The 26,156-nt window shown below is 41.1% G+C and overlaps 1 protein-coding gene across 3 annotated transcripts; it reads left to right on the top strand.

Moving 5' to 3' along the window:
- The first annotated feature begins 36 nt into the window (after nucleotides 1–36).
- Nucleotides 37–25,734, top strand: PROSER2 (proline and serine rich 2). Of its 3 annotated transcripts, none has more exons than XM_056341244.1 (4): nucleotides 37–231; nucleotides 9,549–9,757; nucleotides 20,822–21,074; nucleotides 21,952–25,734. In XM_056341244.1, exons 2-4 carry the CDS (start codon nucleotides 9,623–9,625, stop codon nucleotides 22,941–22,943), a joined length of 1,380 nt encoding a protein of 459 aa, XP_056197219.1. In that variant the 5' UTR covers nucleotides 37–231; nucleotides 9,549–9,622; the 3' UTR covers nucleotides 22,944–25,734. The 3 variants fall into 3 exon arrangements, with proteins under 3 accessions (XP_056197219.1, XP_056197220.1, XP_056197218.1); XM_056341245.1 differs by lacking the exon at nucleotides 37–231 and adding an exon at nucleotides 997–1,286; XM_056341243.1 differs by lacking the exon at nucleotides 37–231 and adding an exon at nucleotides 12,121–12,205 and having other exon boundaries at nucleotides 9,636–9,757.
- The last annotated feature ends 422 nt before the right edge of the window (nucleotides 25,735–26,156 follow it).

The following is a 26,156-nucleotide window of genomic DNA, read 5'->3' as shown; positions in this document are numbered from 1 at the left end:
GAGCCATGACGGGGCGCCGCTCCCCCCACAGGGTGAGCCAGCCCCGCCTGGCGCTTTAACCGCCCGCCGTGGGTGGTGGCCGGGCGCAGTGCGCATGAGTTCGGGGCCGACTACCCGGCGCAGCCCGTGCCTGGCTGGGGCTGTCGCTCCGGCCACCTGCCCGCTGCCGCTCGTCCTCCGGGCTCCTCCCCGCCCTCTGCCGGGAGAGGTGCGGGCTGCTCCCCGCAGCCGGTGAGTGCAGCCTCCCCGCAGCGAGCTCCCCGCGCGGAGCCCGGCGGAGGGGACCCTCGTTTCCTCTCCGGTGTGAGGCGACCCGCTCCCGCCGCCCCGCCTCGCCCCTGGCTCAGTCTTCCTCAGCGGCCCCTTCGGGGAGAGGCCGCGGAGCGCTCCGCGCGTTGATCAGCCCCCGATAGGAACGGTTCGGTGTTGGCTTTGTTACTTGCTAAGGGATTTTTCGTTATTCCTCGCCCCGCCAGTTACCGCGGCTCCCCGAGCGGCGGGGGGGACGGCGCGGCTCCCTGTGGCGGTGCGGGCGGCGCTGGGCTCGGCTTGGGTCGCTGGGCAGGGGAAGGGAAAAGCTACGAGCCAGGAGCTTCCCTGCTGCCTGGGAGGCTTAGTTTGAGCTATGTTAAGGAATTATTTTTTTCCCCTTGGATTTCTTGTTCTTCCCCGTCATACCCTGTCTAAAAACAATTTGCACGTGCTAACTGGCAGTTTAGAGAGCATAATAATTAAGGAAAGGTTTTGTACCTGTGCATTGTTAAACTTTGGATGTGTGATGTTACTGGGGATGTGTGTGTGACTAAGGGTAATGGGAAAGAGCTGCCTTATTCCTTTTTATTGTGTTCTGACTGCAATGTAATGTTACTATTGGAAAAACTGTTGGCTTAAACAGTAGCAGATTAAAGTATCTTTTTCCACCTCCTACCCCGTCAAGTGCCTTTTCCATCTGGACACGGCAAGCATGAGATGGCTGGTGCTTAAGGTGGTAGTTCAGGTGAAGTTTAGTACGCGTAAGAGAAACCACAGCCTTAAAAACACTCTCGGGATTTTCAGTAATCCAGGATCTCATGGGCGTGTTTCCTGAATAGTTTTTGTTTTACTGTGGCACTGAGAGGAGGAGGCAGCTGAGAGCAGAGCTCTGTTCTTGGTCCTTGCACTGGTGTAGCAAGAGATGATTCCTGCGGTCGCAAGCACGCCGATGAAATAGGAGGGAAATCTGGAGGAGGCTGTCTCTCTCTCTAAAAATTTTGCGTGGATTGTAAACTATAACAAGTATCAGAAATGTAAGTAACAATTATTTCCTTTCCCCTTCCTTTTATGAAGGGCACAGAAGGAAAGACTTCTTTCCAAACCCTAAAGCACAAGTCTTAGTTTTAAAAGCTTTTGCAATTTCTGTCTTAGGCTAATAAAAAGATATTATTTTAAGACTCTTTGGCTAATGCAGCACTGCAGATGGATTTCCTTGTACAGGTGCTACTGTAAAAAGTAATGATTGTGGCTTTTCTCCTTCCTTTGCAGTAATTACTGCTGTACAAGGGGGAAGCTGGAGTGTAAACAGCAAAGGGGTGTACATGTGTGTGTCCTCAAGCTCACTCAGGTCTCAAAGAAATGAAGATTATTTCTCAAAAATGGAATGATTTTTTTTTCCAGCTGTGTCTCTTATCAAGGATTTGTTGGCATTTTTTACAATGGAGAGTGAATAGCTGAAATGAAGTGTTATGACTGGAATTACAAGTAATACCTGGCATTGGAAAGGAAGAGGGAGATTCTATAGTACATTTCTCTATTTTGTCAGTAGTCTTCTCCTGTTGGTCATAGCTGCTTTTTCTCTGCATGCCTCTGAGAGAAATATTAACCAAGAATGTTGGCAGAGGGGCTTGCTGGTTGGGTATAGTAACTGGAACAACATAACTCCTGAGCAGTTGACACATCTCAGGCTGACCGACCTTCTGAAATACTGGAGCATGAAAATAAATGAGCATATGAATGTTGCTTTCAGAGCCAGCCAGACAGGCTTTGTCAAATACTGTTACCAAGTCCTCCCTCCTTTTTTTTTTTTTTTTAATGAAAAATAAAAGCAAAGAATTTTAATTTCTAGTGTAACTAACTGCCTAAAGATATTCTTTTCAATTGGGTGTGTATTGATTATCCCTGTACCAAGGCAAGTCCAGGGCAAGAATTACTGCTCTGTTTTGCCAGTACTATTTTCAGCTCTGTTTGCCTTGGGCAGGCAGACCTTTATGTACTTACATAAGAATTAAATGTGCATTAAATTAGCTGCTTTTTAAAGTAAACACCTCTCCTTTGTGCTTCAGATGTCTTCTGCCCTCCTCCCTATGCCAGTACAGCAGTCACAAAAAGAAACATAGGAAAACAACCTAAGATCCAGTTGTGAGACTGTGACACAGCCCTCCTGGGGCTGAAAATTATCTTGCTGTCTTACATACTTTGTAAAACAGGATTTGGTTCACCTTTGCTGTGGCTGTAGCAGTAGTTACATAATGAAATCCTAAACCTGAGTGATGCTGCACCTGTAACAAGACAGAAGTTGACTAATTACAGAGGAGTCTGTGCCTGAAATTGTTTGTATACATTTCATGTTTCTAAAGTGGTGGCTGTCATAGATAGCACCACCCTGATGTTAACAGGGAGGACTTAAAAAGAGTAACTTTAAAAGACCTGGACACTTTCCTTGTTGAAATTTACATAAGGACATTTGTATTCAGAAGAGGCCCCAGCCGTCACCTGGATGTGTTTAAAACCCCACATAACCCTGGACTAGAGAGCCCTGGGTATCGTATATAGTTTTCCCACTGAGCAGATACTGGTCAACAAATCTCAGCTTTCTCAAGTGAGAGCCTTATTATCCTGGGGTAAGACATTAATCTAAAGAAAAGTAACTACTTGTCACTGACTGGAGTTCTATTTTTAGTTGGGGCAGTGAGGGATTCTGGTACTGTAAATACATACGAAATGTGAGCACTTCAGGGATCTTTCTCTGGTTGGTTAATCTATGAACCATTGCCACTGGCCTTCACTTTAGGTAATGGGGTTCACCTGAAGCTGTTGGCTGATGTAGTGAACTGGGAACAGAGTTTACTTGCAGGGTGTAAGAGAGAATATGCCTCACAATTGTGGGTTTTTTTCTTTCCCCAGTAAAGTCTGTCTTGAGGGTGGACCAATGTGCTTAGCATCATCAAATCCTGTATTGGTATTCCACTGTAATTCCATTGGTATTCCATTTAAAAAAAGCAGCATTTCCTAAACACTGCAGAGAGGATGATGAGGTAATGATGATCTAAGCTGTCGCAGAAGGTCTCTTGTCTTGTGTTTGCTTGGTTGCCTTCAGTAGGTAACAAAGTTTCTAAAATGTAGGTTCTCAAAAAACTAAAAAGCCTGTTCTTGAAAATCCAGAAAGACCAGTTAAGAATGAGGCACAGTACTGAACCTTCTCTTTCTGGTATCTTGAGGCTTGGATTAACATGGTCAAAGATGTGACCTTAAGCATTGTTTCTGAGCAAAGCGTGATTTGGAGAATTCAGTGTAGCAATTGAATTATTATTAGATGATGAAAATGTTGGTTTGTGATTGTTTCCTTTCTTTTCAAGTGGTTGCTACGTTTAATTTGAGATCCAATTCACCAAACCATTTAAGCATGTGATGAAATACCCTGGTGAAGTCAGCTGGATTTAAGTTTTACTGAATTGGTGCCTTGCCCATCTAGTTCTTTTAAAAACTTATGTACACAGGATTAATTATTTCACTGTTGGCAGCTCTTGCCAATTCTAGCGTGAGTTGTATGAATGACATTCAGTGTGTTTCTTGAGGCTTCAGCTTCCAGGTTTAGAGGACTGAGAGAATCTTTGTGTTTAGTTTTAAAACTAACGGATTTTGTAGTTCTCCAGTGTGTAGAGGAAAGTTTGAATTGTCACAAGTGCAAACCAGGAATCTGAAAGTTTAAAACAAAATAATGGGGTTAGTTTCATTAAATTTTCTTGAATTCTGGGAGTCTTGCATGGTTGTTAGCCCTCAGTTACTTTGGTTGCAGTTGCATGTCTGTCATGCTTCTGTGAGAGTACCCCAAGTTCCCACTTCGCTAAACATTGTTCAAATTTACTTGTCACCCATTCTGAAAATCTCAATCAGAATTGATGTCCCAGGAAGTGTCTGTAAAAATGCTGTTGGCCTGGTGGCTCTTGTTTAGAGGACCATACTGTTGTAGACTCTGTGTGTGTGTGTCTGGGGGTTTTATTGGGTTTGGGTGGTTGTTTTTTTTTTAATAGTCAGCATTTCTATTTGGCTGGCTGTACTATGGTGACAGTCCCTCTCTAAATAAAGGCAGGAATATTTCCTGGTTGCTGGATGTTGAATAACCACGATTGTCTCAGGAATTTTCATTAGCAGATAAGGAAAGTGCACCATAGTAAAATGCATTAGCTTATTATCATAAGCATCTACACTTATGATATGGAGAATAAAAGTTAGAGTTTAACAGTGTTGGCCAATTTTGGTTTAACTTTGTTCCTAAATGTCAAGCACTGTTGATTGTTATTTCAGTTTTATTTTGACTCTTTCTATAAGAACAGCTTATGAATTTACTGTCTGATTCTGGGGTTTTCATGCTCAGTCTTAGTTAGTCAGCTTCCCTGTGAGGTTTGTCCTTGGTAGGCAGTACTGTTACTTAGTCTATTCTTCTACCAGAAAGCTTGAATTTTACTGTATATCACAAGAGTAGGGCATGGGTTACCTCTAAAGCTCAAGAATTTACTCTTTCATATACTGAAGGAGGTAAGAATTCAGTTGCTGATAGCTGTGTTCATAAGGAGGAGATATGTCCATCATACTGGATCAGTTTTGAGGAGTTTGTAACAGCAATGGCTCAGTCAAGACATGTCATGGACCAGTTGGTTTTGTTTAGCTGTGATAGTGTACAGCAGGCCTAAAGGTATGTTGCAGGAGTACATAATACAAGGAAAAAGTCATTAGGTTATTAGACACAAATCCCTGGCCTGTTTTGGAAAGCCTGGTGGCTGACCACAACATGCAGGAATCTGAATGAATTCCTATTCTCTGCGTGCCTTGCTTTACATACTCTTCCCTCTGCTGCGAACTGGCAGAGGTTAATAGCGATACAAGTCTCAAGGCTGCCCCTATATCATCATTTTTATAAAACCTATCCCACTGAAACACTTCAGATGACCTCAGAGTGCTTTCAGATGTTTTTTCCAGATGCTTAACTCTCCAGACTCAAGCACTGCTGTGGAGTGCAAGGCAACTGATAGTGTACATTGGTGTGTCTGTATACAGCAAACAGATTAAACAAACCATGAAGTTCACTGGCCAGTTCTGTTTCAGTTTCATCAGTAAGAAATAGCTATTCAAGAACAGGCAAAGTATGTGTGATGCTCAGAGTACAGTCCAGGCTTAGAAATCTAACTTAAGAAATGGTTCGTGCAGAGTGTTCTAGAAATTGTATGTATATTGAAGGGAGGGAGAGACTCATTGTGCCCTTTTAAAAATGTATGATAACTCTCTAAAAATTGTTGACTCTACTTACTTTAAATATATCGTGCAGTAAATGGCATGATGCTATCTGCTGACTTTCAGCTCCTGGCTTATGTAGTGGTTGACTTTTAGCCTCTAAATGTCTTCAATTTTTTGTAGGATTTTATTTATTTTTTTTGTCTAATAACCTAGTCTTCAAACAGGGTTGTTAATAAACAATTTTTAAAAAATCTCCTGCTACTGTAGGAACAGTGCTAACATTGAACTTCAGTGAAGAAGTAATCTTAGTCAGCAAAACTATAAAAATATCCTTCTTGAAAGGACAGACTCCACCTCACTTTGATGGCAGCTTAATGCAGTCTGTGAGTTATATGCCTCTGTCAAAGCAAAATTAAATCTTTGGAAGTAAAATTCAGTGTTAACTTCTGAATATTTCAATTTCCTACTACTGGTCTCTGACAAACATGTATGATATGTGACTTGGTTTAAATATCTCATAAAGGCTAGCCCTAGTGTAACTGAGAAGTGATCATTTCAGCTGATGGCATCTTTGGGCCGTTGCAATTCTTTTTTGGTTTAATATTTGCAATATTTTCTCCAAATAGTACTGTTCCTGTCACACTTCTGCACTCTTGTATCATGGTCTGACTTTTTTTTATTAATCCCTAATAGTACAGGTACATATCTCTTAAACCATGAAAAAAAAATAAAACAAACCTGACAAAAAACAACCCATTACAATGCATTGAATAGACCAAGCAACAAATCCTGTTGTGAGCAACTTTCATATTTAATGCATCTCTGAAGGTCAGGAGGAACAGCTGCCTGTTATCCTCAGAGAGCAAGAACAGCAGGACAGTCACCTTATTTTTTTGAACCCTTGCTTGTTACCTAGGCAATTCTACTGAAACAGGCAGTGGGGGTAGTCTTGAAATTCATTAGTTTCTTGGCTATTTCTGTCTTAAATCCATTAAGTCCTTCACTTAAAAGAGAGAGCATAAAAATTGTGAAGAGACTTCTGTGTTAGCCATGGTTAGGAGGGGAATTTGTAAAGCTTGCTTTATGCATTCCAGCAGGGTTAGGCAACCTCACATCAGCTGTTGCTGCACAGGGCACTGTACAAATATGTTTTAAGGGAGAAACCCCTACATAAAAAAAACCACAGAAGGGGAGAGGAAACAATGTATATGAATGGGTTATGATCTTGGTAACACATACCCTTGAAGTGTTGAAGATGGTGTAAAAGATAGAAGGAAACAAGATTTTCTCCTTGCTGCCTTTCTGCAGGCTCACAAGCTATCACACAGCTCCTGAGCTTTTCTGAAATGAGTAAAACCTCCAAAGGAGTCACAGCTTACAACACAAGCAGAACCAGTACCGTAATGCTTGCTACTTCATCCTGTGTTCATAGGTCTCTTAACCAGTTGCAGTCAGTGCCTTTATTCATTGTTTGGGAGCTTTGTGAAACATCTGAACTTGAGCTCCAAAATGAGCCCCAGGAGCTTGCTGGAAGCAGAGTTATTTGTTGTTATTTTGAACTTGTGGCTTTAATGTTTATTACTACTGACTCTGGGTGTTCCTGCTGTCCTGGATGTGGATAGCCTATTATGAAGTTTAGACCTAGCTGTGCTAAGGTTTTGCTGTCAGAGAAAGCAGAGCAGTACTCTTAAATATTTTCTTCTCCCTCAAAGTTTTGGCCTATTGATTGGTTTCTTGGTAACTTGGATTAATATCTTTATTTGTTTAGTCTTTAAATGTGGGTCTTGTCTATGATGGCTGTTGTAATCTGGAGCTATAACCCCTCGTAATGTAATCTATAAAATGTTTACAAACAGCTCTGAGTATAATTCCAGAAATCTAGTAGTTGTCTATAATATATCACTGAGGGACTGAACAAATGTGGCATATCCAGGGATACCTGGATAAAAATTAATGCTGCAGCTTAGAAGTGCGGATGACAAATAATACTCACCTTATGTTGGATGTCAGTAGTGGTACTCCCCTCTTGCTGGTCCCTCCTTAGAAAAATACTCTTCAGTCCCAATGTCACTTTAAAGTCATGGGATGAAATCTGAAATCAGTGAGTGTTTTTGGTGAATCTGAGTTTTCAAAATTTTCTCTGATAGTCTTGCCTCCTAAAAATGTTACACATCTGTGTCTGTGCTTTGAGTAGCATTTCAGAGGAGTCAAGACTTTTGCTGATGATGTTGCCTTCTAAAAATGATATATATGTTCTTGTGTGTGTGGCTGTTCAGTGCCGCAGGGTTTCTTGTAGATGGAGCTGCTGTTGCAGTGTGTGTTCTAGACTGATGCTGTTCTTTTCCAGTTTAGCTTTTTGCAGCATAGCTTTTGGGGTTGAGCCTGGGTGCGCGGCAACCAGAGGTACAGCAGCTGCTGCAGTGCTCTCATGTCTGCCTGTCTTGTGATTTTGAAAACCAGGACCAAGAACATGTTTGTACCTCTGTGGCATCACTTAAGGACCATTATCCTGAGGATGCAGTGTATCTATTTATAGCTAGCTATTAATAGAAGAAAGGAAGAATGTTCTTTATGTAAAAGCAAGGCTAAATCTTAATTGTTAGCCTGCCTTATGAACATTAGGTCTATCAGATGATTTTATTGTGGCAATCCAGTGCTCTGTTTGTGGACTGTGCTTCCAAGACTTGCTGGACCACAGCCTAGCTACACTGTGTGGGAGCCTTCCCATAGGACACAGTTGGTGCTATGGCATGGGTGAAGGAGCTTCGTGTGTACCTCTGGTAATGTCATAGCCCTCTCCTGGGAGGAAATGATCAGCAGGATGGAATTGTTGCTCAGTACCAGCAGATGCTATCTCACTGCTATGAAACAGTAATCTGCTTACCAGGAGTTCTGGTTTCTCAGCCTGACAGGGGAAGGGAGGAAGAAGAAGTAATCCAATTGAATTGGAAATGCAGACTTGACTTTGCTTCTCATGTTACCTCTTGAACTATAACAAAGGGAGAAGCACTTGGGAAGCAGGACCATCTCCTTTCATTTGTACAGTGTGAGATAATGGTATCCAGTTCCAGCTGATTGCATATAACATGGTACCTCAGAACAAACTGTTCTGAGGAATGCATCACTGCTGTTTCCTGGTCACAGGCAGGGTGGGGGAAAAAATTAACTTCTAACAAGGCAATTCCTTGTTGCAAAGGATGTTTTAACATCTTGGAGAGATAAATTAGTTAGGTTCTGTTTTTTACCCACCCCATGTTTGTGCAGTTAGTGCACGAGGATGTCATTTGTTTGTGATACTTTGAGAATGAAGGAAGAAGTTCTGCCAAAGTGTTTTGGGAGATGACAACAATTCAGAGGGGTATTACAGCACTGAGCACTAGGATAGCTTAAAAGACTGGGGGCTTTTGCTCCAGTAAGTGTTGGTGCATGTGTCTGTTCCATTAAGCATCTTCCAAATGTACAAGCACTGTTCTTCATGGCTTAGTGAAATAAAAGCTCTGTAAGCTTTAAAAAGCAATTTTGCTGTGTAATGTGATGATACAAAAATGGCACCAAGTTCTGTTCGTGGACCTTTCACCAGGAGTGGTTGGCACAGGAATTAACTGCAGCAGTGTTGGGAAAAGAACTGGGTTCTGTTTCCCCCGTGATCTGATAAATGGCATTCTTGTCTAAAAGCTAATAAAAGATGAAGATGCTTGAACTGGGTCAGTTGATATCTCAGCTGATGGGATTTTATTGCAGTTAATGATGTGTCATAATGGAATACACAAATTGAATCTATAGGACCGGTGTGTATGCAGGGTCCATGCTTGTAACTGTAGACATTTGGTTTGGAAGCACATGAGATGGGGTATAGAACCTTGCTATGTTGGAATTTTAAAGTCAGCTTTTAGAATAAGACGAATTATTTTTTTTTAAAGGTACCCATAGGTAGTAGACACTTTCCAGAGCATAAAGATATGGCCTTTATCAAGAGGGATACGTTTTTAGTATTTATTTTTTACTCCTTTTCAAGTATTTTAAAACCAGATTTAAATGTAACACATTGTTCTTGTTTTCAGAAATGAGTAAGGCTGGCAGCCCTACATAATACACTGATGGCATTCTACGCAGTGTCGGGATCAATAAGAGTGTGATGCCTAGAAATCTCCTCTCAGATTCTCCTGAAATGGCAGCTGAAATCTCTCCAAAGCATGCACATGGGAGCATGGAGAGGGGTGGCGGTGTGGAAAATCATGGCAGCCAAGCTAGGTGCAGGAATCTTGCCTTGGTAAGTGTTTAAAGAACCTTATGTTTAGTAATACAAATTACATCAGTAGCTCTGTTCACATCCCAGGATTTATTTTAAGTGCTGATTTTTGTCATTTCTAGTCCTAAATGGTTGCTTGTAGTCTATGAGTTGCTAACAAACTGAAAGGCTAGAAATAACTGCTCTGACTTGGTACAACAGCTTGTTATTCTAGCTCTGAGAGCTTGGAGAGTGCTTCTCTCTTGACATACCACCATTCCCAGGTCTCTGGGAGGAATGGAGCATGCATTATGCTGGCTACTTGGTGCAACCCACCTACACGTGGTGCACAGTTTGGGGTGCATCTCTGCCCTTGCTTTAAGTAGCTCGTAAAGGAACTTAGGGTGTTAGTTCTATATGCTGTTTCTTGCTTAAGCTGTTTGTTGACACTACTGAATGAAGGTCTTGGCTTATTCCACCTTCATATAATTAGGTGAGTAACAAATACGTCACCATAAACAAAGCTGTCTTTGCGTTAGTGAATATGAGTGTGTGGCCATTTAAATAGTATGTGAGTAATTGAGGGAGTAGGATGCACTTCTGCATTTTTCCAATTAGCAGGATGATTCAGGCAATGAACTCAACAGTACTGTTTGTACTGTGGCAGGCTAAGCCTAGAAAGCAGATATGGTTCCGTGCATGGTTTTCTTATCACAACCATTTGAAAAGCATCCATTTTTAATTGAGGAAAGAACACTACAGTAAACATGCTTTCCCTAAATGAAAATCTAGATTTCTGCTTTGCCTTAAACATAGAATTCTGTATCTTTCCCTTTGACCTCCCTACTAGCTTCCTTTTTAGTGAAGTAGTTTTCTGTGAAAGAATAAGTGGCAGAAATAAGTTGGCAAGTTGATACCTGTATTTGTCTATATACCACAGAAATGCGCAATGGTTTTGTGATACATCTTGAGCTTTTTGGCAACAGGAGGTAATTGTAACTATGCTCCTTCTTGGCTGTTTCTAATGAAAATGCAATTGTGAATATTATGCTGTATCTTTCAACTTGTGTGGCTAGGTAAAACATGAAACAAGTACTACTAAATTTAGTCCCTTAACTTTTCTGATCTGTGATGGAAAAAAGTTGTGAAGAGTCAGGGTGGAAGAGGTCAAGAGCATAGCCAAGTACACCATTTGGACTCGGGTATTTGGAGTATGTTGTTTATTATATGAAGATTGGTTGGATCTTAGAGAATGGCAGTGGGAGCTGGACTTTGTTAAATATTTACAACTTAATTTCATGCAGAAATACAAGTTAATTCTACGCATTACTCTGCAGTTTTCCCAGTTATCAACTAGTTGCCAATTACGTTTCCATGGGTTTTATTCTTAGCTGCAGTAGCAGGCATGAAAGTAGTCATTTGAAAAAAAAAAAAAAAATCAGTGTTGAATAATGAGGCTATGTATAAATCGGTATGTTTCTACTGTCTCATCCTGAGTCTGCTGTGTCAGAATGACAGATTCCTTTAGTCTAACTAGATCTTACCATGTGATAACCAATATGATGATGCATCAGCTAGAAGTGGAATCTCTTTCTACTCTGTAATGCAATAATCTCTAGATGAAGTAAAAGCTAGCTGCAGGTTTAGGCAATTCCCATCAGACCTGCGCATCAACAAAAGAAGTTTCTGAAGCCTTTAGTTTGTCTTGTTTGAGTTTGTGCATGAGGGAAGTGAAATGCCTTTAATTCTGGTGCCATAAATCCCCTTCCATGACTGTTCTTCCAGCAATATAGTAGGTGGCATGTCTGATAAGGCTGACAACTAGTATGTGTAGAATAACAGGTTGGGGAATTAAAATGCTTTTCAATAAAGGCATAATTTTGGTTTCTGAGTTTGAGAAGGAGTCTCTGTTGAACTGAACATGAAGGAAATCTTGCCAATTGTGATTTAAGTAAATAGTAGTCAAGGCTTTAGTGCTGCTTAGGTCTTTCCTTTTTGTGATCTGGTGTGAGGAAAAAAGTGTAATTCTACAGGCTGATGCCTTCTGTCTGTTCAGCCTTGACTGGAACAGGCTTTAGAAATCTTCAGGGTAAAGAGCAGCAGGATTCTTCAAATATTTATTTTTCTATATCCTTGTGTATAATTTTGTACTAAAAGAGTGATTTTTATAGTCCACTAAGCAGATCAGGAGATCTATAAGAGGAAAAGCTAGTTGCTGGAATATGCTCCTAGAGACCCTAACTTCTTGCTTCATTAGTTTTGTTACAAAGTTCATTAGACCCTTAAAGCTTCTGCATCTTCTGAATAGGAGGGGATAGCTAATTCTGTGTAGAAAATTTCTAATTAAACTAATTCTGAGAAAGTATAGGGCAGACTCTCAGGAACACTGTACCTTCCCTTCACAGCCCTGAAACGGAGCAACTACAGACTTACCTGCCTTCTCATATATCGCCTTTCTGGGTCTGTTCACCTAGAGACACAGCAAGAAAGGTCAGGGTTGACTTTAATTTTTTTTTTTTATTGCCTTGCCAAGGAAAGAAGTGTAGCAGTACTTTTTATGACAGGCCAGTACTGCTGCAGATTTCTTCCTACTTGATTACAAAAAAGAGGCTTTTAAGCTTCTTGGTGTCAAATTACATTAGTCACTAAATATAACCTTTGTATTGCATTTGTGGAATTCAGAAAAACCTAGGGATGTGATAATAGAGACAAACATTTGGACTAGCCTATGCTGACTGCTTAGAGCTGGTTTGGCTGACTGTTGGCTGTTCATGCATACTCTGTGTCAGCGCTGGCATTACTTGCTGTGGAACTGGTTGTTGGTTTAGGAATGACTAGGAGATGGACATGAATTGCCATAAGGCAAAAACGTCTTAAAATTCTGTGTGTGATCCTTACCAGTTGGCTGTCATCAGTTAAGTTTAATTTTGCAAGATTTCTCACCTTCTTACCTACGCAAAGGTGCTTTTAGTTATTGTTTGACAATCGCAATCCTTAAAACCAAATTTATTTTTTCAAATGGAAAGCAAGGTGCTGATGTCCTGTCTTGATTGTAGTAGAATTTTCCATATAAATGATAGATTTGGCAGCATAAATCCAGACCTGAACATCTATCACAGCAGCTGAAGACAAGCACAAGAGCCTACATTTAGATGGAAAGAACATTTGCTTTGGTATCTTCATCTCACACCACCTTTCATAACCGTAAAAGCTCTTACAGATGAGGACATGAATTTGCACAATATTCTGGTTTCTTTTTAATGAAGGTGGTATCCATGCATATGCTTGGTAAAAGCATGAGGTAAGTGTACCTTCTCCGTACATGGAATCTGTTGCACTGTCCAAGGGGGAGGGTAAACAAAACCACTCTGTTCTGCTTCACAGTTCTGACTTCCAAAACTCATTCTTGAATGACTCTGACATGTGGTATAAGAATTAACTTGCAGTGAAATACAGTTGCAGCAATTTAAGGACACTTAATTTGGAGATAAAACTAGGTCTTCACTTTTTTTGAAGCAATTTGTCTTCCTCCGTTGACGGAACAAGCACAGACTGACATCTTAAAGCAAATCCTCTTTCAGTGCTTCACCTTGGTAATTGTACTGTGTATCTATTCTCAGCCATGAGTAACTGCTTTAGTTTCTAGGTGTGAACAACATGCTAGAACACTAGTATCGCCTGTGAAATCACACTAAAAGGTGCTGGTTGTGCCTAAAGTGAACTGTGCTACTTGGAACTGTGCTAGTAATAAGCTGTGTCAGTGCCTTGGTTCTGTTGACACGACATCAGTGCTATACCTTCTGTATTTCAACCTATCTTACTGAATGATAGGTTTGAGGGATAGTGAGTTCTTGTTAATCTCAACAGATTGTGCTGTGGGCGTTGTTTTAATTTGTTTTATTTTTGCCACGGTTCATCACCAGTCTTTTTGGGGCAGTGATGACCTCCAGAATTTGGCCAAGTGACTATTGCTTTTGGTCACTAATAAAGTGGTTTAAACTGGAAGATGGCGATGAATCTGAAAAGATGTCAGTCTCATTCCATTTGTTACTTCCGCCAAGTAGCTTCCTCTGTGGCTCTAACAAGACAGTCACTGAAAACAGCTTGTCACTACCAGACACCTTGTATAATACAGGTGACATCTTGAACATTGGTTACATAGACAAGGAGAGCAAGTATCTTGTCAGTAGTCTGAACTGCCTCAGTATCTTATTTTGCACACTTAGTCATTTAACTCAGCCCTGACTTCGTTATTTTGTGGTTATGATGCCTCTTGGAGCCTAAAAGTTAGTTGCTATGACCTTTGTCCTTTTGGGATCAGTACAGATAATCCAAATGCAACAGACCTGGCTCTTTAAGTGTACCACATAACTATATTTGCCCCAGGCTCTCTGCAGATGTCCTAGGATTCCAGTGTAGTTTTAGGAGTTAGTGGAAAAGGACAGATTCTGTGTCTGTTAGCCCACTGCCACCTTTTTTTCCTCACAATTTGAGTGTGCAGAGTCTTGTGATGCTGAACTGCACTTTGGGTGCATTCAAGGGAAAGTCCTGAGAGATTCTTTTCATAAAAATGTGGTTTTTTTTTCCCCTTGATACTGATACTTTATAGGCTTTGCTGTAAAATAAGGTCTTTTTCCATGTCCAACTACTTTGCTAAATAACAATACTCAAAAAATGAGAAGAATTCTTGACTGATACTTTCAATGGATACAACTGTCTTTGGGCAGGCAGAAGCCATTCCTTACATGGTATGGAGAGAAGAGCTATGCTGTGCTTCATCCACTTTAAATTGATATTGGTATGACTTGGAAGCAGTATGCCTTGGAAAAATAAGAGTTACTGTTCCTAGCAGCAGGGCAAGAAGTAGAGAGGAAGAGGTGCTGGAAGACTGTGTGCTTTGGGCCATGGGTATAGAGCTAGGGTAAAGAGCGTGGCTCGTAGCAAGGAATGGCCTTGCTGTAGAATATGCTAGTGAGAATTTAGATACTGAAGACAATTTATGCGCTGTGCACAAACTGCATCGTTCTGCTTCAAAGAAGCATCAATCAGGTAGATAAATGTTATTCCAGCAGGTGGGCAGCTCTGCTCTTCAACCCTCACTGATAGCCATTCCTGAACCTCCAAAGTGGTTTCTTTGTACTCCACCGCTTTTCAAGGAATACTTGGATTAAAATTCTTGTAAAATGAAAGCCACTTTCCACTTGTCTCACCTTTAGTGCACGTATAGAAAATTATTTGTAATGATATAGGTGGTCAACTTTTAATATATATAAATACATACAGGGCTGTGTCTGCCTACCACCCATTCCTCCTTCTCTGTTTTAAAACATAACATGCTCCATTCTTCCAGCCTTCCTGTGCAGCTAAACCCTCAGCACTCCTTGCTTTGTTCTGGACCCTATCTGGCTTGGCTGTATCCTTTCCGAAGTTTAGCGATTGAACTGGAACCCTGTGTTCCAAATGAGGAGTGCTGTTATTTCATCACCCTGGTTAATATATCCCAGAATGACATTTGCATACCTGAACAGCGCTCTTTCCTCTTTACAGCACTTAAACTGACCTGCAGTTCTTTCTGTCTAGTATTGCTACTTAAACATTTTTCATCATTCTAATGTGTTTTTCAACTGAATTTCATGTTACAGACTACTGGCACACTTAATATAGCTCATGAAGGTATCTTCTGCCTTAGTTCTTGCAGCAACATCTTCCAGCATAAGGGGATTTTCAAATACTAAATTAATTTTCTACTGTTGTCAGTGAAGTATCAAGTTCAGAAGTGTAGAGATAAATCTGTTCAGGATTTCTTGCATTATACAATTTGCAATAAATCGTGCTACTTCCCAAAAACAACTCTCCCCTGCCCCCCAGTTACACAGGTACCTTGTAGTACTGCATCTAGGCATAGTTTCCTTATTCATCCATGAGTGTATTTGGGGGGGAGGGGGGGGGGTTGGGGGGGTGGCAGGGGGGGCATGTCATGAAGCCTTCAAATCAAGGTATATGACATCTTGTGCTTATACCTATTGGCCAAGTCAGTAATGCTTTCATGAGAAATGTGATTGGTGTGAAATTACTTGATTTTTATAGACAGTGCTTAGTGGCTTTTGCCTGAAATGTCTCCAATTTTTCTCAATGTCATTCTAGCATAAACATTAAAGGGAAGAAAACTCTAAGCTTATCAGCCGAACTTTGATAACCAAGGTGATGTCTTCAGAGTTTAAGTAGATCTTGCATTGCTCTATCTTGCTTTTTTGAAAATTAGGTTAGGAGTAATTTAATCAGTTTTACTTCAGTTAATCTAGTGTATTTTTTGTTTCCTCACTTATGACCTATTGATTATATGCTTTGCTAACTATTATGAAGCACACAGGTACAATTATGTTAACAAACTGAAAAAAATAACATTCAATATTATAGTCTTCAGCAAATGAAATGGTATTATCAAAATCATCAGATAGTGGGTTGTAAAGGAAGTACTCTTTGACGCAGCACACAATTAAACTATGGAACTCATTGCTACAGAATGCTGTGAATGCCAGCCATTTAAGTGGACTAAAACAATAAGAAAAATTCATGCTAGAAAGCTTATTAAGGGCTATTAAGTACACAGATACGGATGCAACTGGGAAGTCCTTAAATAATGTGTTGCTGGAAACTGGAAGGACGCAGGGAAGAAAAATATAAACCTATCCAATATACAGGAATACTCCTCCCCCCAGCCACATTCCCCTGTCCTGTGCATTCTTGGTGGCTGAAGGCGGGCTACTGAGCTAAATGGACTTTTTGGTCTGATCCTGTGCGGTAGTTCATGGTCTGACCTGTTCTTATCTCTTGCTTCCAACTTAGGCAATGCAGTGGTATGACCCATTCTGTTTCCCTTTCCTGTAAATATAATCAGAGGTACTTGCCTTTTTCTTCTGTGCTGAAGCTTTTGTACCTGTTCCTGATACTGTTCCTGCATGTAGAGCTTTCACTCCTTACAAGTAGGACTGTTTGCTCTGTTATTAACAGGCTAAGGCATAAGTGCTGTTATACTGGTCTCTTTCTACTACATATTAGGATCGTTTGCTCCCTTCATGTTTTTTTGAGAAGCATCCAGTCATTTCTCTACTGTGGAACTATGCCTATTAATTCTTTGGCACTGTCAAGTGATTTATCATTAATCAGTTTAATCTGGTGTTCTGGTATTTTGCTAATTGAAATTTGGTTCTCTAGCAGTTTTCACAAGGAATTATTTTTTTATTTATTTTTGACTGCTACAGATGTCCTGTTATTTCCCCTGCTGTTCTGTTTCTGTCAAAGCTGTACTGGTTTTAAGATTCTAGGCCTGGGTGTGACTTTAAGAATTTCTTCAGATGCATGTGAAAAATTGTGGGCCTCTGATAGATATTAGGTTACTGTTTTGGACAGGTAGGAAAGGGATCTTTTCTATGAAACAGATTCTATTCTGGTCTTTTCCCTTTTTTTTTTTTTGTTTTCCTTGCTTAATTTTTCCTTTTTTATACCTAACACTGTCATAACAGACTCTTTCCTGTTTGGCGGAAGCAGGAAACGTTTGGCTGCACAGAGATCTAAAATATTAATGCCAGCTGAGCATATTCAGCTATTTCAGCTGTTTGTGTCCCAAATTTCTTCTGTCCAAGCAGTCTTTTTAATCCTCAGCTAAGGCACTATTTTCAAATTTTAAATTTAAGCTGTCTTTTGACAGTAGCTTTAAAGTCGGTAGTGCTAGGTATACGTGAGATCGATCTAATTTCGGGAAGTGTGTTTGTGTATTAAGAGTAGGGAGCTGGTGGAATGTATGAGGTAAATAACTTCAGTAGCTGAAAAGACTGCTTTGACTGTTGAAAACCCAGTTTCTTCAAGGAGAAAAAGATGCCTAGAAAACCAGCCCAGAAAGAATACGAACTGTTCCAGTACTCGGAATATGTCAAAAAGGCACTATTTGCAAATGGACTTGGTAACCTTAGTTAAAACTGGCACCAGTTAACTTATGACAAAATTCCTATTAAAAAAAAAAGCTTTACTATATTGTTAGTAATACAAGTGGGCATTTTATAATACCATACTGTTCTCAGACCAGTGGTAAAGCAAGTCACTGCTTGCTTTACATCTCCAAACTCCTTTGGTTTGACCAAATTGAGTAGGTTTATTTTCACTGTGCTTGTGTGTCTAAAATTGGATGATTTCCTTGTCTTGTAAACTGAAACATGCCCTGCCTGAGGAAGTTTCTAGTCAGGCTGTGTGCCTTACATCTCAGTACGGTGACCTGCCATAACGCTGCCCATTCTCCAGAACTGCTGTCTGTCTTTTTGGCTGAGGAGATGTGATATTGGTCATCTTGAAGGAAAACTGCATGAGGAAAGAGACTGAAGTGCTAACTGAGACGAGGTTGGCCATTCACATCTAGGTATGACACTTACTACAAATGTATTTGCAAAGGGTTGATTACTCATTTCAGATCATTAATCTAAAGGGAAAGTGCTCATTCCAGCAAGATCTGTGAGGGGTGGTAAATTTGGCATAGCTCTGCTGACCAGTCCTTCTGCAAATCCCAACTGGCATCGAAAAGTGCTCAGTCTTATAGCACGGAAACAGAAGGAAGGGCTTCTGAAGGTCTTTGCTTCAATTCACCTGTTGTTTTGTACAGCTCTTGATCAAATGTGTTGAGCTCACGTGGGAGCAGGTCTTTTAAATGAACAGTGTGTTGCAGTCATTTCTGTACTGTACTGTATTCTGGATCTGCTGCCACTATGAAATTCTTAAACACAACCCCTTCTTTTCCTTTGCTTGTGGAAGTCTGGCTCTTGCAATGAGCTCACCCACAGCAAAGGCTTCTTGGAGTCCCTGTTCAGCTCCAGCTAGGGCCTACCTAACAACAGCTCCTTTCCTGTCATTCTCTTGCCTACTAGACATAGCAGCTGTATGAGTATTTGGGTGGGGAAGGAAGGAGATTGCAACATCCACGAAGGAGGGGAAAAAAAAAAGGCTTGTCTGTCTCTCACTTCTCAAGTGCAGCCGTAAAACTTTCCTTGGCCTTTGAAAACTGAGCTCTGCCATGTGGTGTGCGCAAGCTGTGGAATACGTCAGCCTTTGAAATTTGTCCTTTAAATAGGCAATTGCAAATGGCATCCAAATTTAAGCTTTTGTAGCAGTTTTGCTGCAAGCTGGAATAAGTTATTTTTTTCTGACAGAGCACTGTGGATGGTAAGACTAAGTTACAAATATCTACACCCCAAACCACGTTCACCCTGATGGCAATAAAACTCAGTCTCTAGAAATGCAGTTGTAGCATGAGCCTCTTGTTGAAACCAACGTTGTATTTCCCTGCAAGGCTTCAGTCTTCTGTTTTAACAGAAAATTGTGCCAGCTGTGACTGAAGGATGCTGTGTTCATGTGATTGCAGCCACAGATCAGAAAACCTGCCCCAAAGTGGCTGGCTGAAACGCTGTGTGTCGGTCTTATGTCATTCATTTATTTACAGGGAAAATGTTGTACAGGCCACACAGAAGGCAACTAAGAGCCTTAAATCACTTATTTTCTCATCTGTAATATTTCGAGTGTTTAGAGCCACTTGGTACAATGCAGCACTTTATAGTTCTTTAATCTATAGGCATTACTTTTCTACAGAGGTACATTGTTCTTATTTTTAATGCTGAGGACAGGGATAAAAGCTTTGTTTGTGCAAGGAGTTAACTGGTAGAGCTGCACACAGCTTTTTCTATTCTAATCTAATGTAAGATGATCTGAACAGGCACAGAGTTTGAAGCAAGTTGCTCTGCCCTAGCAAGAACATATCTACCTCTGGGATATTTGCACTGCATTCCTTTGTGTTTACCTAAATACCCCCAGTCCTCCATTGGGAAGTAGCCTTGTTACCTTGCCTGCATGCATGATCAGATGTCCTTGGAGAAGTGAAAAGCAGAGATGAGAAAGGAAATGGTCTTGTATTGCTTTGCTGGTGCCTTCTTAAGTTATTGACAGCAAAGTTTCCAGTATATGCCTGGCAGGAGAGAAATTCAATCCAGAAAAGGGAAAACCTCACTTACTTTTCAACAATACTTCATTATGTTCCAGAATTTACACAGCTCTCTTGGGAAATGTCTTTCCTGTATCCATTGTCTTAATGTAGTGCCTTTCCTAATCGTTCTTTGTCATCTCCAAGCTTCTGGAAAAGTAAGTGTTTCCTAGGGTGTAGGTGGAGGGGAAAGAGTTCGTGCATTGCTGCCTAGCCTAGCTTCTCATAGTGATACAGTGTTAATCAAGAGCAGTGACTCAGAAAGTGAGAACTGGATAATCCAAGTGATAATTTATCACTTCTGTAGTCTAGAGGATTGTTCCCGCTGGAGAAAATACCCCAAGAAACTTTGCTGCTAGGGAACATATCTTCATATTTACTCTAAATTTTCCTTTCTGTAACTCAAAGGTAAAATCTTTAGAAACCTTTTCCCTCCTTATTATTACTTCTTTGTAATCTATCACGCAACTTCAGATAACTTGGAGATTGCAGTGGTAGAGCCAAATTTCAGCTCTAGCTCTGCCTCTAGAAGCCAAGTCCCACTTTGGTGTAGAGCAAAAAGAGAATCGATGCATTTGTTGGACTGTCCGGAATGCACCCCTTCCTTCCCATGCTGCTCCCTGAGTCTTGTCCCTGAACCTGACACAGCAATTGAAACAGCTTACCCCAGTCTGGAGCCCAAAGAAGTGATCTTAACCCTTGTAAAGGCACAGGGGTGTGTGCAGAGGGTGTTGCCTTTTTTTATTTATGATCTTTTAGCAATTTGTCTTGTCCAGCTGTCGTTCAGCAAAAAAATATCCATTTGAGTTGGGTACTTTAAAGGACAAAATACCAGTTGCTGTCCTTAAGTCATAATTAATGCCCTGTAAACTCCTGGCTTTGTGTTTTTTCCTCTTGCATTGTAGTGGCTGAATGCTCCTTTAGGAAGGGGTGAAACATCAAGCAGGAGATGCCTCTGATGTGACTGCTGCCTGTTTCATCCTGCCTCTTTCTGCCTTTGAAAAGGGGTGCTGTGTTTGCTCTCAGTGTACTTACCTGTACTTGTCCGTAGGAATTAATCTTTCTGGCTTTTTTCTCTTTCCCCATAGGATGATGAGAGTCTGAAATACTTAACTCATGAAGAGCAGGATGTTCTTATGTTCTTTGAGGAAACTATAGATGCCTTAGAAGATGACTTGGAGGAGCCGGTCCTACATGACAGTGGCATCCACTGTCAGTCTCTAAGGTCAACAGAAGAAAATGTGTCCAGTCATTCAGAGGCTGAAGATATCATCGACTTAGTACAGTCTGCACCTGAGAGTAGTGACCATGAAGGCCCTCCTAGCAAAGATACGGAACCAGGTAGTAGTATTTCCTGAAAGTGTGTTTTTTCCCTTTGATCTAGCCCTGACATTCTAGTTCTCATTAGAAACAGCTGAAGAAAGTCTGTACCTTCCTCACTACCTCAAGATGAATCTGTTATGCATCAGGAGCTCTAAGGACCATGATTTCAATTTGATTTGGGATTTCTGGAATTATTGCTGTTATTGCAACTCTTTGTTGGGTTTTTTTCTCATGGAGTCCATGCATATGATGCTGTTGGACTCTTCTCTGTCCCCTACCTGGTGACAGAGTTGTAACAGAACTGAGTATTATGCAGAGTGATCGCAGCAAGGCAGATGAGTGTTCATCAACGTATTCACACTCTGCCTCTCTCAAAGACCTCTTAATACTGTTGCTAAGAGTTTTAAGATAGCAGATTGTTTGTAGTGCTGAGAGGCACTTGATACACCATTTTGTTACAAACTTATTGATAGTATTTTCTTCACCCTGTAGAGTTTGCTCTCTCCGTTCTTGGAGAATGGATTTATCAGCTAGCACATACAGTGGGATGTAATGTGTCCTCTCCTGGCTGTTATAATAAAAAATAACTGCAAAAGTCTTACAGAAAAAGCAGCCATTGAAACACAGCGGAGCTAACATGCAGACTGTGAATGAATAGCAGGAAGGGGGCTTTTAGTGAATGCATTGTAAATATGGGGATTTGAAGCATAGTGTCGCTTACAAGATGCCATTGCTAGGAGTTCAGTTACAGTTTCTTCTGGCAGTGTGGGCTGAGTTTGAGTTTGAAAGGCTGGGAGAGGAGGGTACAGATGCTTGCTAAGGATAGGTGAAAGAAAGCCTTGTATTCTACTCTGTGTGAAGACTTACTGACATTATTGCCACTTTGTCTTTCAAGCGTTGGATGCTGCCTGGAGAGCTGAGAGCCCTAAGCCAACTGTACCTGCTGACCATCCCCCACATCCCCCTGTACCACCACCACTGATGTCAGAGATGCTTCCTCTTCCCCCTCTGCCCCCTCCCCCTGTGCAGCATCCAAAACTGCTTCGTTCTATCCCCACTCCGCTCATCGTGGCTCAGAAGATGTCTGAGCAGCAGGTAGAAAGCAGGGTGCGCTTCCCCAGTGCCCTTAAGGAAGGGAATTTGGACAGGAAGAAAAGCCCAGTAACCAACGGTGATTATTCTGTGGCTCCAAAGCACCCTCCTGCACCTGCACCCAAACTGCACCGGTTCCCGAGCAACATCAACATAACAAATGTCAGTGGCAAAGAATTCAGTGAGACTATTTCAAAAGCAGCGGTTAATGTCCAGGAGCGGAGAGCTCAGGTGCTGGCCAACATCAATGGAGGAGCTGTTCTGGCAGCTGAACTGGAGGAGAAACTGCAGAAAAATGATTTCTTGTCACGTAACAGAAGTTCTTCCTTAAGGGATCTCTCCTCTGAGCAAACACGGTATGAGGCCCTGACAAAACTTGGCCTAGTTAAGGAAAAGCCAGCTGAGGACCAAGTGGACCATGCTGCAAGCACTCAGCAGCTTAATGTGCAGCCGAAACAGGCAGATGCTGTTCCCAATGGATATCAAAACATCCATGAGATTTTAAAAAGCGAGCCTAGCCCTTTCCTTCCTATGGGCAAAACTGTAACAATCAAGCCAGACATAGCTCTTGCTGCTAAGAAGGTCAGCAATGCACAGGAGGACACAGCAAAAAGTTTTAATGATTATAAACAACCTAGTCTAAACCTGGATATGAGGAGAAGATCGGGTTCACTGCCTAGACCTTCAGGATTTCGATCGCAAGGGATAACGGTAAAGTTTTCTGGCCGCGGCTCAACAGAAGAAGCTAGGAGAGAGGCACTTCGGAAACTGGGACTACTGAAAGAGAATGTGTAATTCGGACGGGAATGTTGTGGCAACAGCGGGGAAGTCGTATCATGGCTTTGTTGGCTTTGTGCTAGGATAGTCCCAACAGGATTAGGATCAAACAGATCGGAAGAAGAAAGGAGACTTTCTCTGCTTCAGGCAAGTAAGGAGGTACTAGACACTGCAGAATGACTGCTGGTGTTTATCCTAGAAGGACTGGCACCATGTATGGTCACTTACAGCAGCGGGTTTCAGCTGTCCTTCCTACAGAGAAACTCAGCTGTTCCTCTTTGTGACTAAGAGGAATTTTATTTAAGTAATGCTGGACTATGAGACAGCATCTTGTTAATGAAGTGTACAGTGCAGTATTGTTGTACGTAGCAAACCGAACAGTAAATCTTCTTTGTGCTATTTCTGAAGCCAAAACAGAGAGTTCCCTCCATTTGTCTTGCCCACATGTCTATGTCTGTTCATGGGAGCTCAAGAAAATGTCAAAACTGAAATTTCTGACCAGTGTGACACACCTCCATGACTTCTTGTTGTCTGTGTTATCTGGCTTGGCTTTGTTTCCTACCGGGGCAGAGTCGCCTTCCTCGCTCTGTGCCCACTTGACTCGAGACTGTACAGAAGGGGTTTCTGTTTTGACCTTCTTGACAAAGCAGCCCAAGCTTTGAGTGGGTGACTGCATCACTCTGCTGCTTTGCTTGAGGTCTTGCCTTTCTTCCCAGCCACCTGCTGTTTGGTCACACTCTAGCAACCTAAGCGTCCAGTGAAAGACACCAGATAAGCCTCAAGGATATGCACCACGCACCGGTTTTCTCACTGACAGCCAAAGAGTCTCCTGACAATCTGTGACCCCAACTGTTCTGTACCACTGATGATCTTATAGCAGGGAAGCCATAAGAACAAGTTAATTTTGTACCAAATGAGAGAACCTAATGTTAAAAGTCTTACCTCTTACATTGGGGTTCCCATGAAAAAACTGTTTTTTTTGAACAATAGCTGTACTACATTGAACAGTTGTGCGTTCTGTTACTTCTAAAAAGCCTGTAGTATCACAGCCCCAATGATCCTCTGTTCACAGCCTTATTTGATTATGCCCTGCCAATGCATAACAAGTTACAGCCAAAATTCTTGCAGGCTAAGTGGAGTTACAGGAGAGAGCTGTATGTAAGAGCATGGAGCTGCTGACTGGTCTGAGTTGGCATTATTTTGCCTTTGTTCAACAGACATGCTTTTAAAGATGGTCCCAAAATATATTTTTGTGGTGGTATGATTTTTTTATGGCAAAGCTGCTCTTTTACATTAAAACTCACTTCCCTTTTTGTACACATGAAAACATCAAAAATAGCCATTTTAAAATCAAATGCCAAACTCTGGACCCTATAAATTTCTTGTTATTCCTGCATGTTTAAGAGTTCTCAGTGTTTTGGTTTTTTCTAAAGGGAAAAACTCACTCTCTGCACTTTCTAAAGTCTCAAGCAACTCCCTCTTTTTCCCCGAGTAGCTAAGTAATAACCTTGGAGAAGAGGAGGGGAGCAGCTATTGTAGAAACTGGCACACCCTTCAGTGAGAAGCTCTGATGTAACTGTGATAAACAAGTCTGTAGTCCTTGTGATAAAAGTATTTCAGACTTGCTGAGCTGTACTTTTAAGTGAAGCTGTCGTGAAGGAAAAATCTTTGCGTCATTTTCAACCTGCCTCATAAGTTAAAGTGGTTTTTGTTTTTTGTTTTTTTAATTATCTGCTTGCTGCTTAAATTTTTAATTGTGTTGTTATGGTATCTGGCTGGTTCTGTTATGTAGTATTTCTTTCAGCCTTTTCACTGGGTAAGTGATCATGTTCCTCAGTGTGACAGGCTTACTATACATAAGCAATCGGTAATTAAAATATGTGGCCATTCCTCAGTCTGGCAAAGCACTTACACATGCATAATCAAATGTGAGAAGTGCTGCTGAAACAAAAAAGGCTTCCTGTACGCTGAAAGTAAAGCACGTACTTGTTTTGCTGGGCTCTGAGTCTGTAGTCCTAAATCAGAAAGACAGAAAATACTTTCAAGCACCTGGTTCAGTGCAGCCTGGAACGGAGTCCTACATGTGCATGATGCATCATAACTTATCAATGTAACCTGCTAAGTAAATATAAATGTTTCACGACCTTTGTGCTTTTAAATCCTTTTAAAGTAAATTCTTTGTTATAAATGTGAAGTGCATACAACACAATCTTCACATCTAATAGCTTCTTTCTAGCTCTTTGAGTGGTTTATAGCTGAAAGTCCATGCTAGGCAAACGGGGGGGGGGGCCAAACCAAAACCCTGACACTAATTGTTTCATTGAAATGCAGTCCTGTTCAATAAATCTGTAATATAACCCTATTTAAAAAAACCCACATAAATTAGATGTTTAATATCTGAAGTATAAAGCTGCAGTATGCTGCATTAGCTGGATCATGTTCTTTCATACTTTGTGCTGGGCTGTGTCCTCAGCTGGTGGGAAGTGAGAGTTAAGATTTTTCATTAGGTAAACAGATTTTGGCCCAGTGAGGACTTGGAATGAGGTATTCATTGTGGCCCTTCATTATAGCAAATATCCTACTGGTAAATTCTTCTCTGTGCCTAAAACTGTAGTAAGTAAAGCCATGTACTAAATGAAGTTAAGAGTCTAGCTGCTAATAACCTGTATATAAATTTAGCTCTATTTTGTGTATCTTGTTTTGTGTGTATATGTTGGTGTGATTTTATTTTTTTTCCCCTTGTGTTAGAGGTAACTGTCTCACAGAAATCTGATAAATAATCTATTAAACTGGGATAAAACCAATGAAATGATGGCTGATGGAAGGTGGAATTTTGTTCTTTGTCACTCAGTACCATGCATCTTTCTTGGAGGAGGGAAGTGACTTTCTTTGATAGCTAATACCAACTTAATGGCTTTTCTCTTTGTAACTGTGGATGTAACTTTGTGTGTGGGGGCCAGTTTCTGTCATACCATGGGTGAAGGAGGAGTAAGGGGAAAAAAAAAAAAAAAAGGCAGGGGGGTGCGGCAGAGAGAATTATGTCTGTCCTCTGACAAGAGATATGTGTTCTCACTGCCAGATTTCAGGAACTGTGATAAGGGTCCTTGCAGAAAGCAAGTTCATCCTGAGCAGTGTTTGAAGTAGACAAAAGCCCCCCCTCTCCTAGTGTTTTGCAATACTGAGATGAGTTTTCCAAAAGGAATATTGTTATGTGAAAGAATAGTAATTAAT

This window comes from Falco biarmicus, chromosome 5 (genome assembly GCF_023638135.1).
Source record: "Falco biarmicus isolate bFalBia1 chromosome 5, bFalBia1.pri, whole genome shotgun sequence".
Taxonomy (NCBI): domain Eukaryota; kingdom Metazoa; phylum Chordata; class Aves; order Falconiformes; family Falconidae; genus Falco; species Falco biarmicus.
This window is presented reverse-complemented; position numbering and strand designations above follow the sequence as displayed.

Bases quoted from the DNA above. Each gene is read 5' to 3' on its own strand.
- PROSER2 (XM_056341243.1), top strand. From the start codon at position 9,681: ATGCACATGGGAGCATGGAGAGGGGTGGCGGTGTGGAAAATCATGGCA. The intron at 9,758-12,120 runs GTAAGTGTTTAA...TTCCCTTCACAG, and splicing joins GGTGCAGGAATCTTGCCTTG to CCCTGAAACGGAGCAACTAC. The intron at 12,206-20,821 runs GTCAGGGTTGAC...CTTTCCCCATAG, and splicing joins CTAGAGACACAGCAAGAAAG to GATGATGAGAGTCTGAAATA.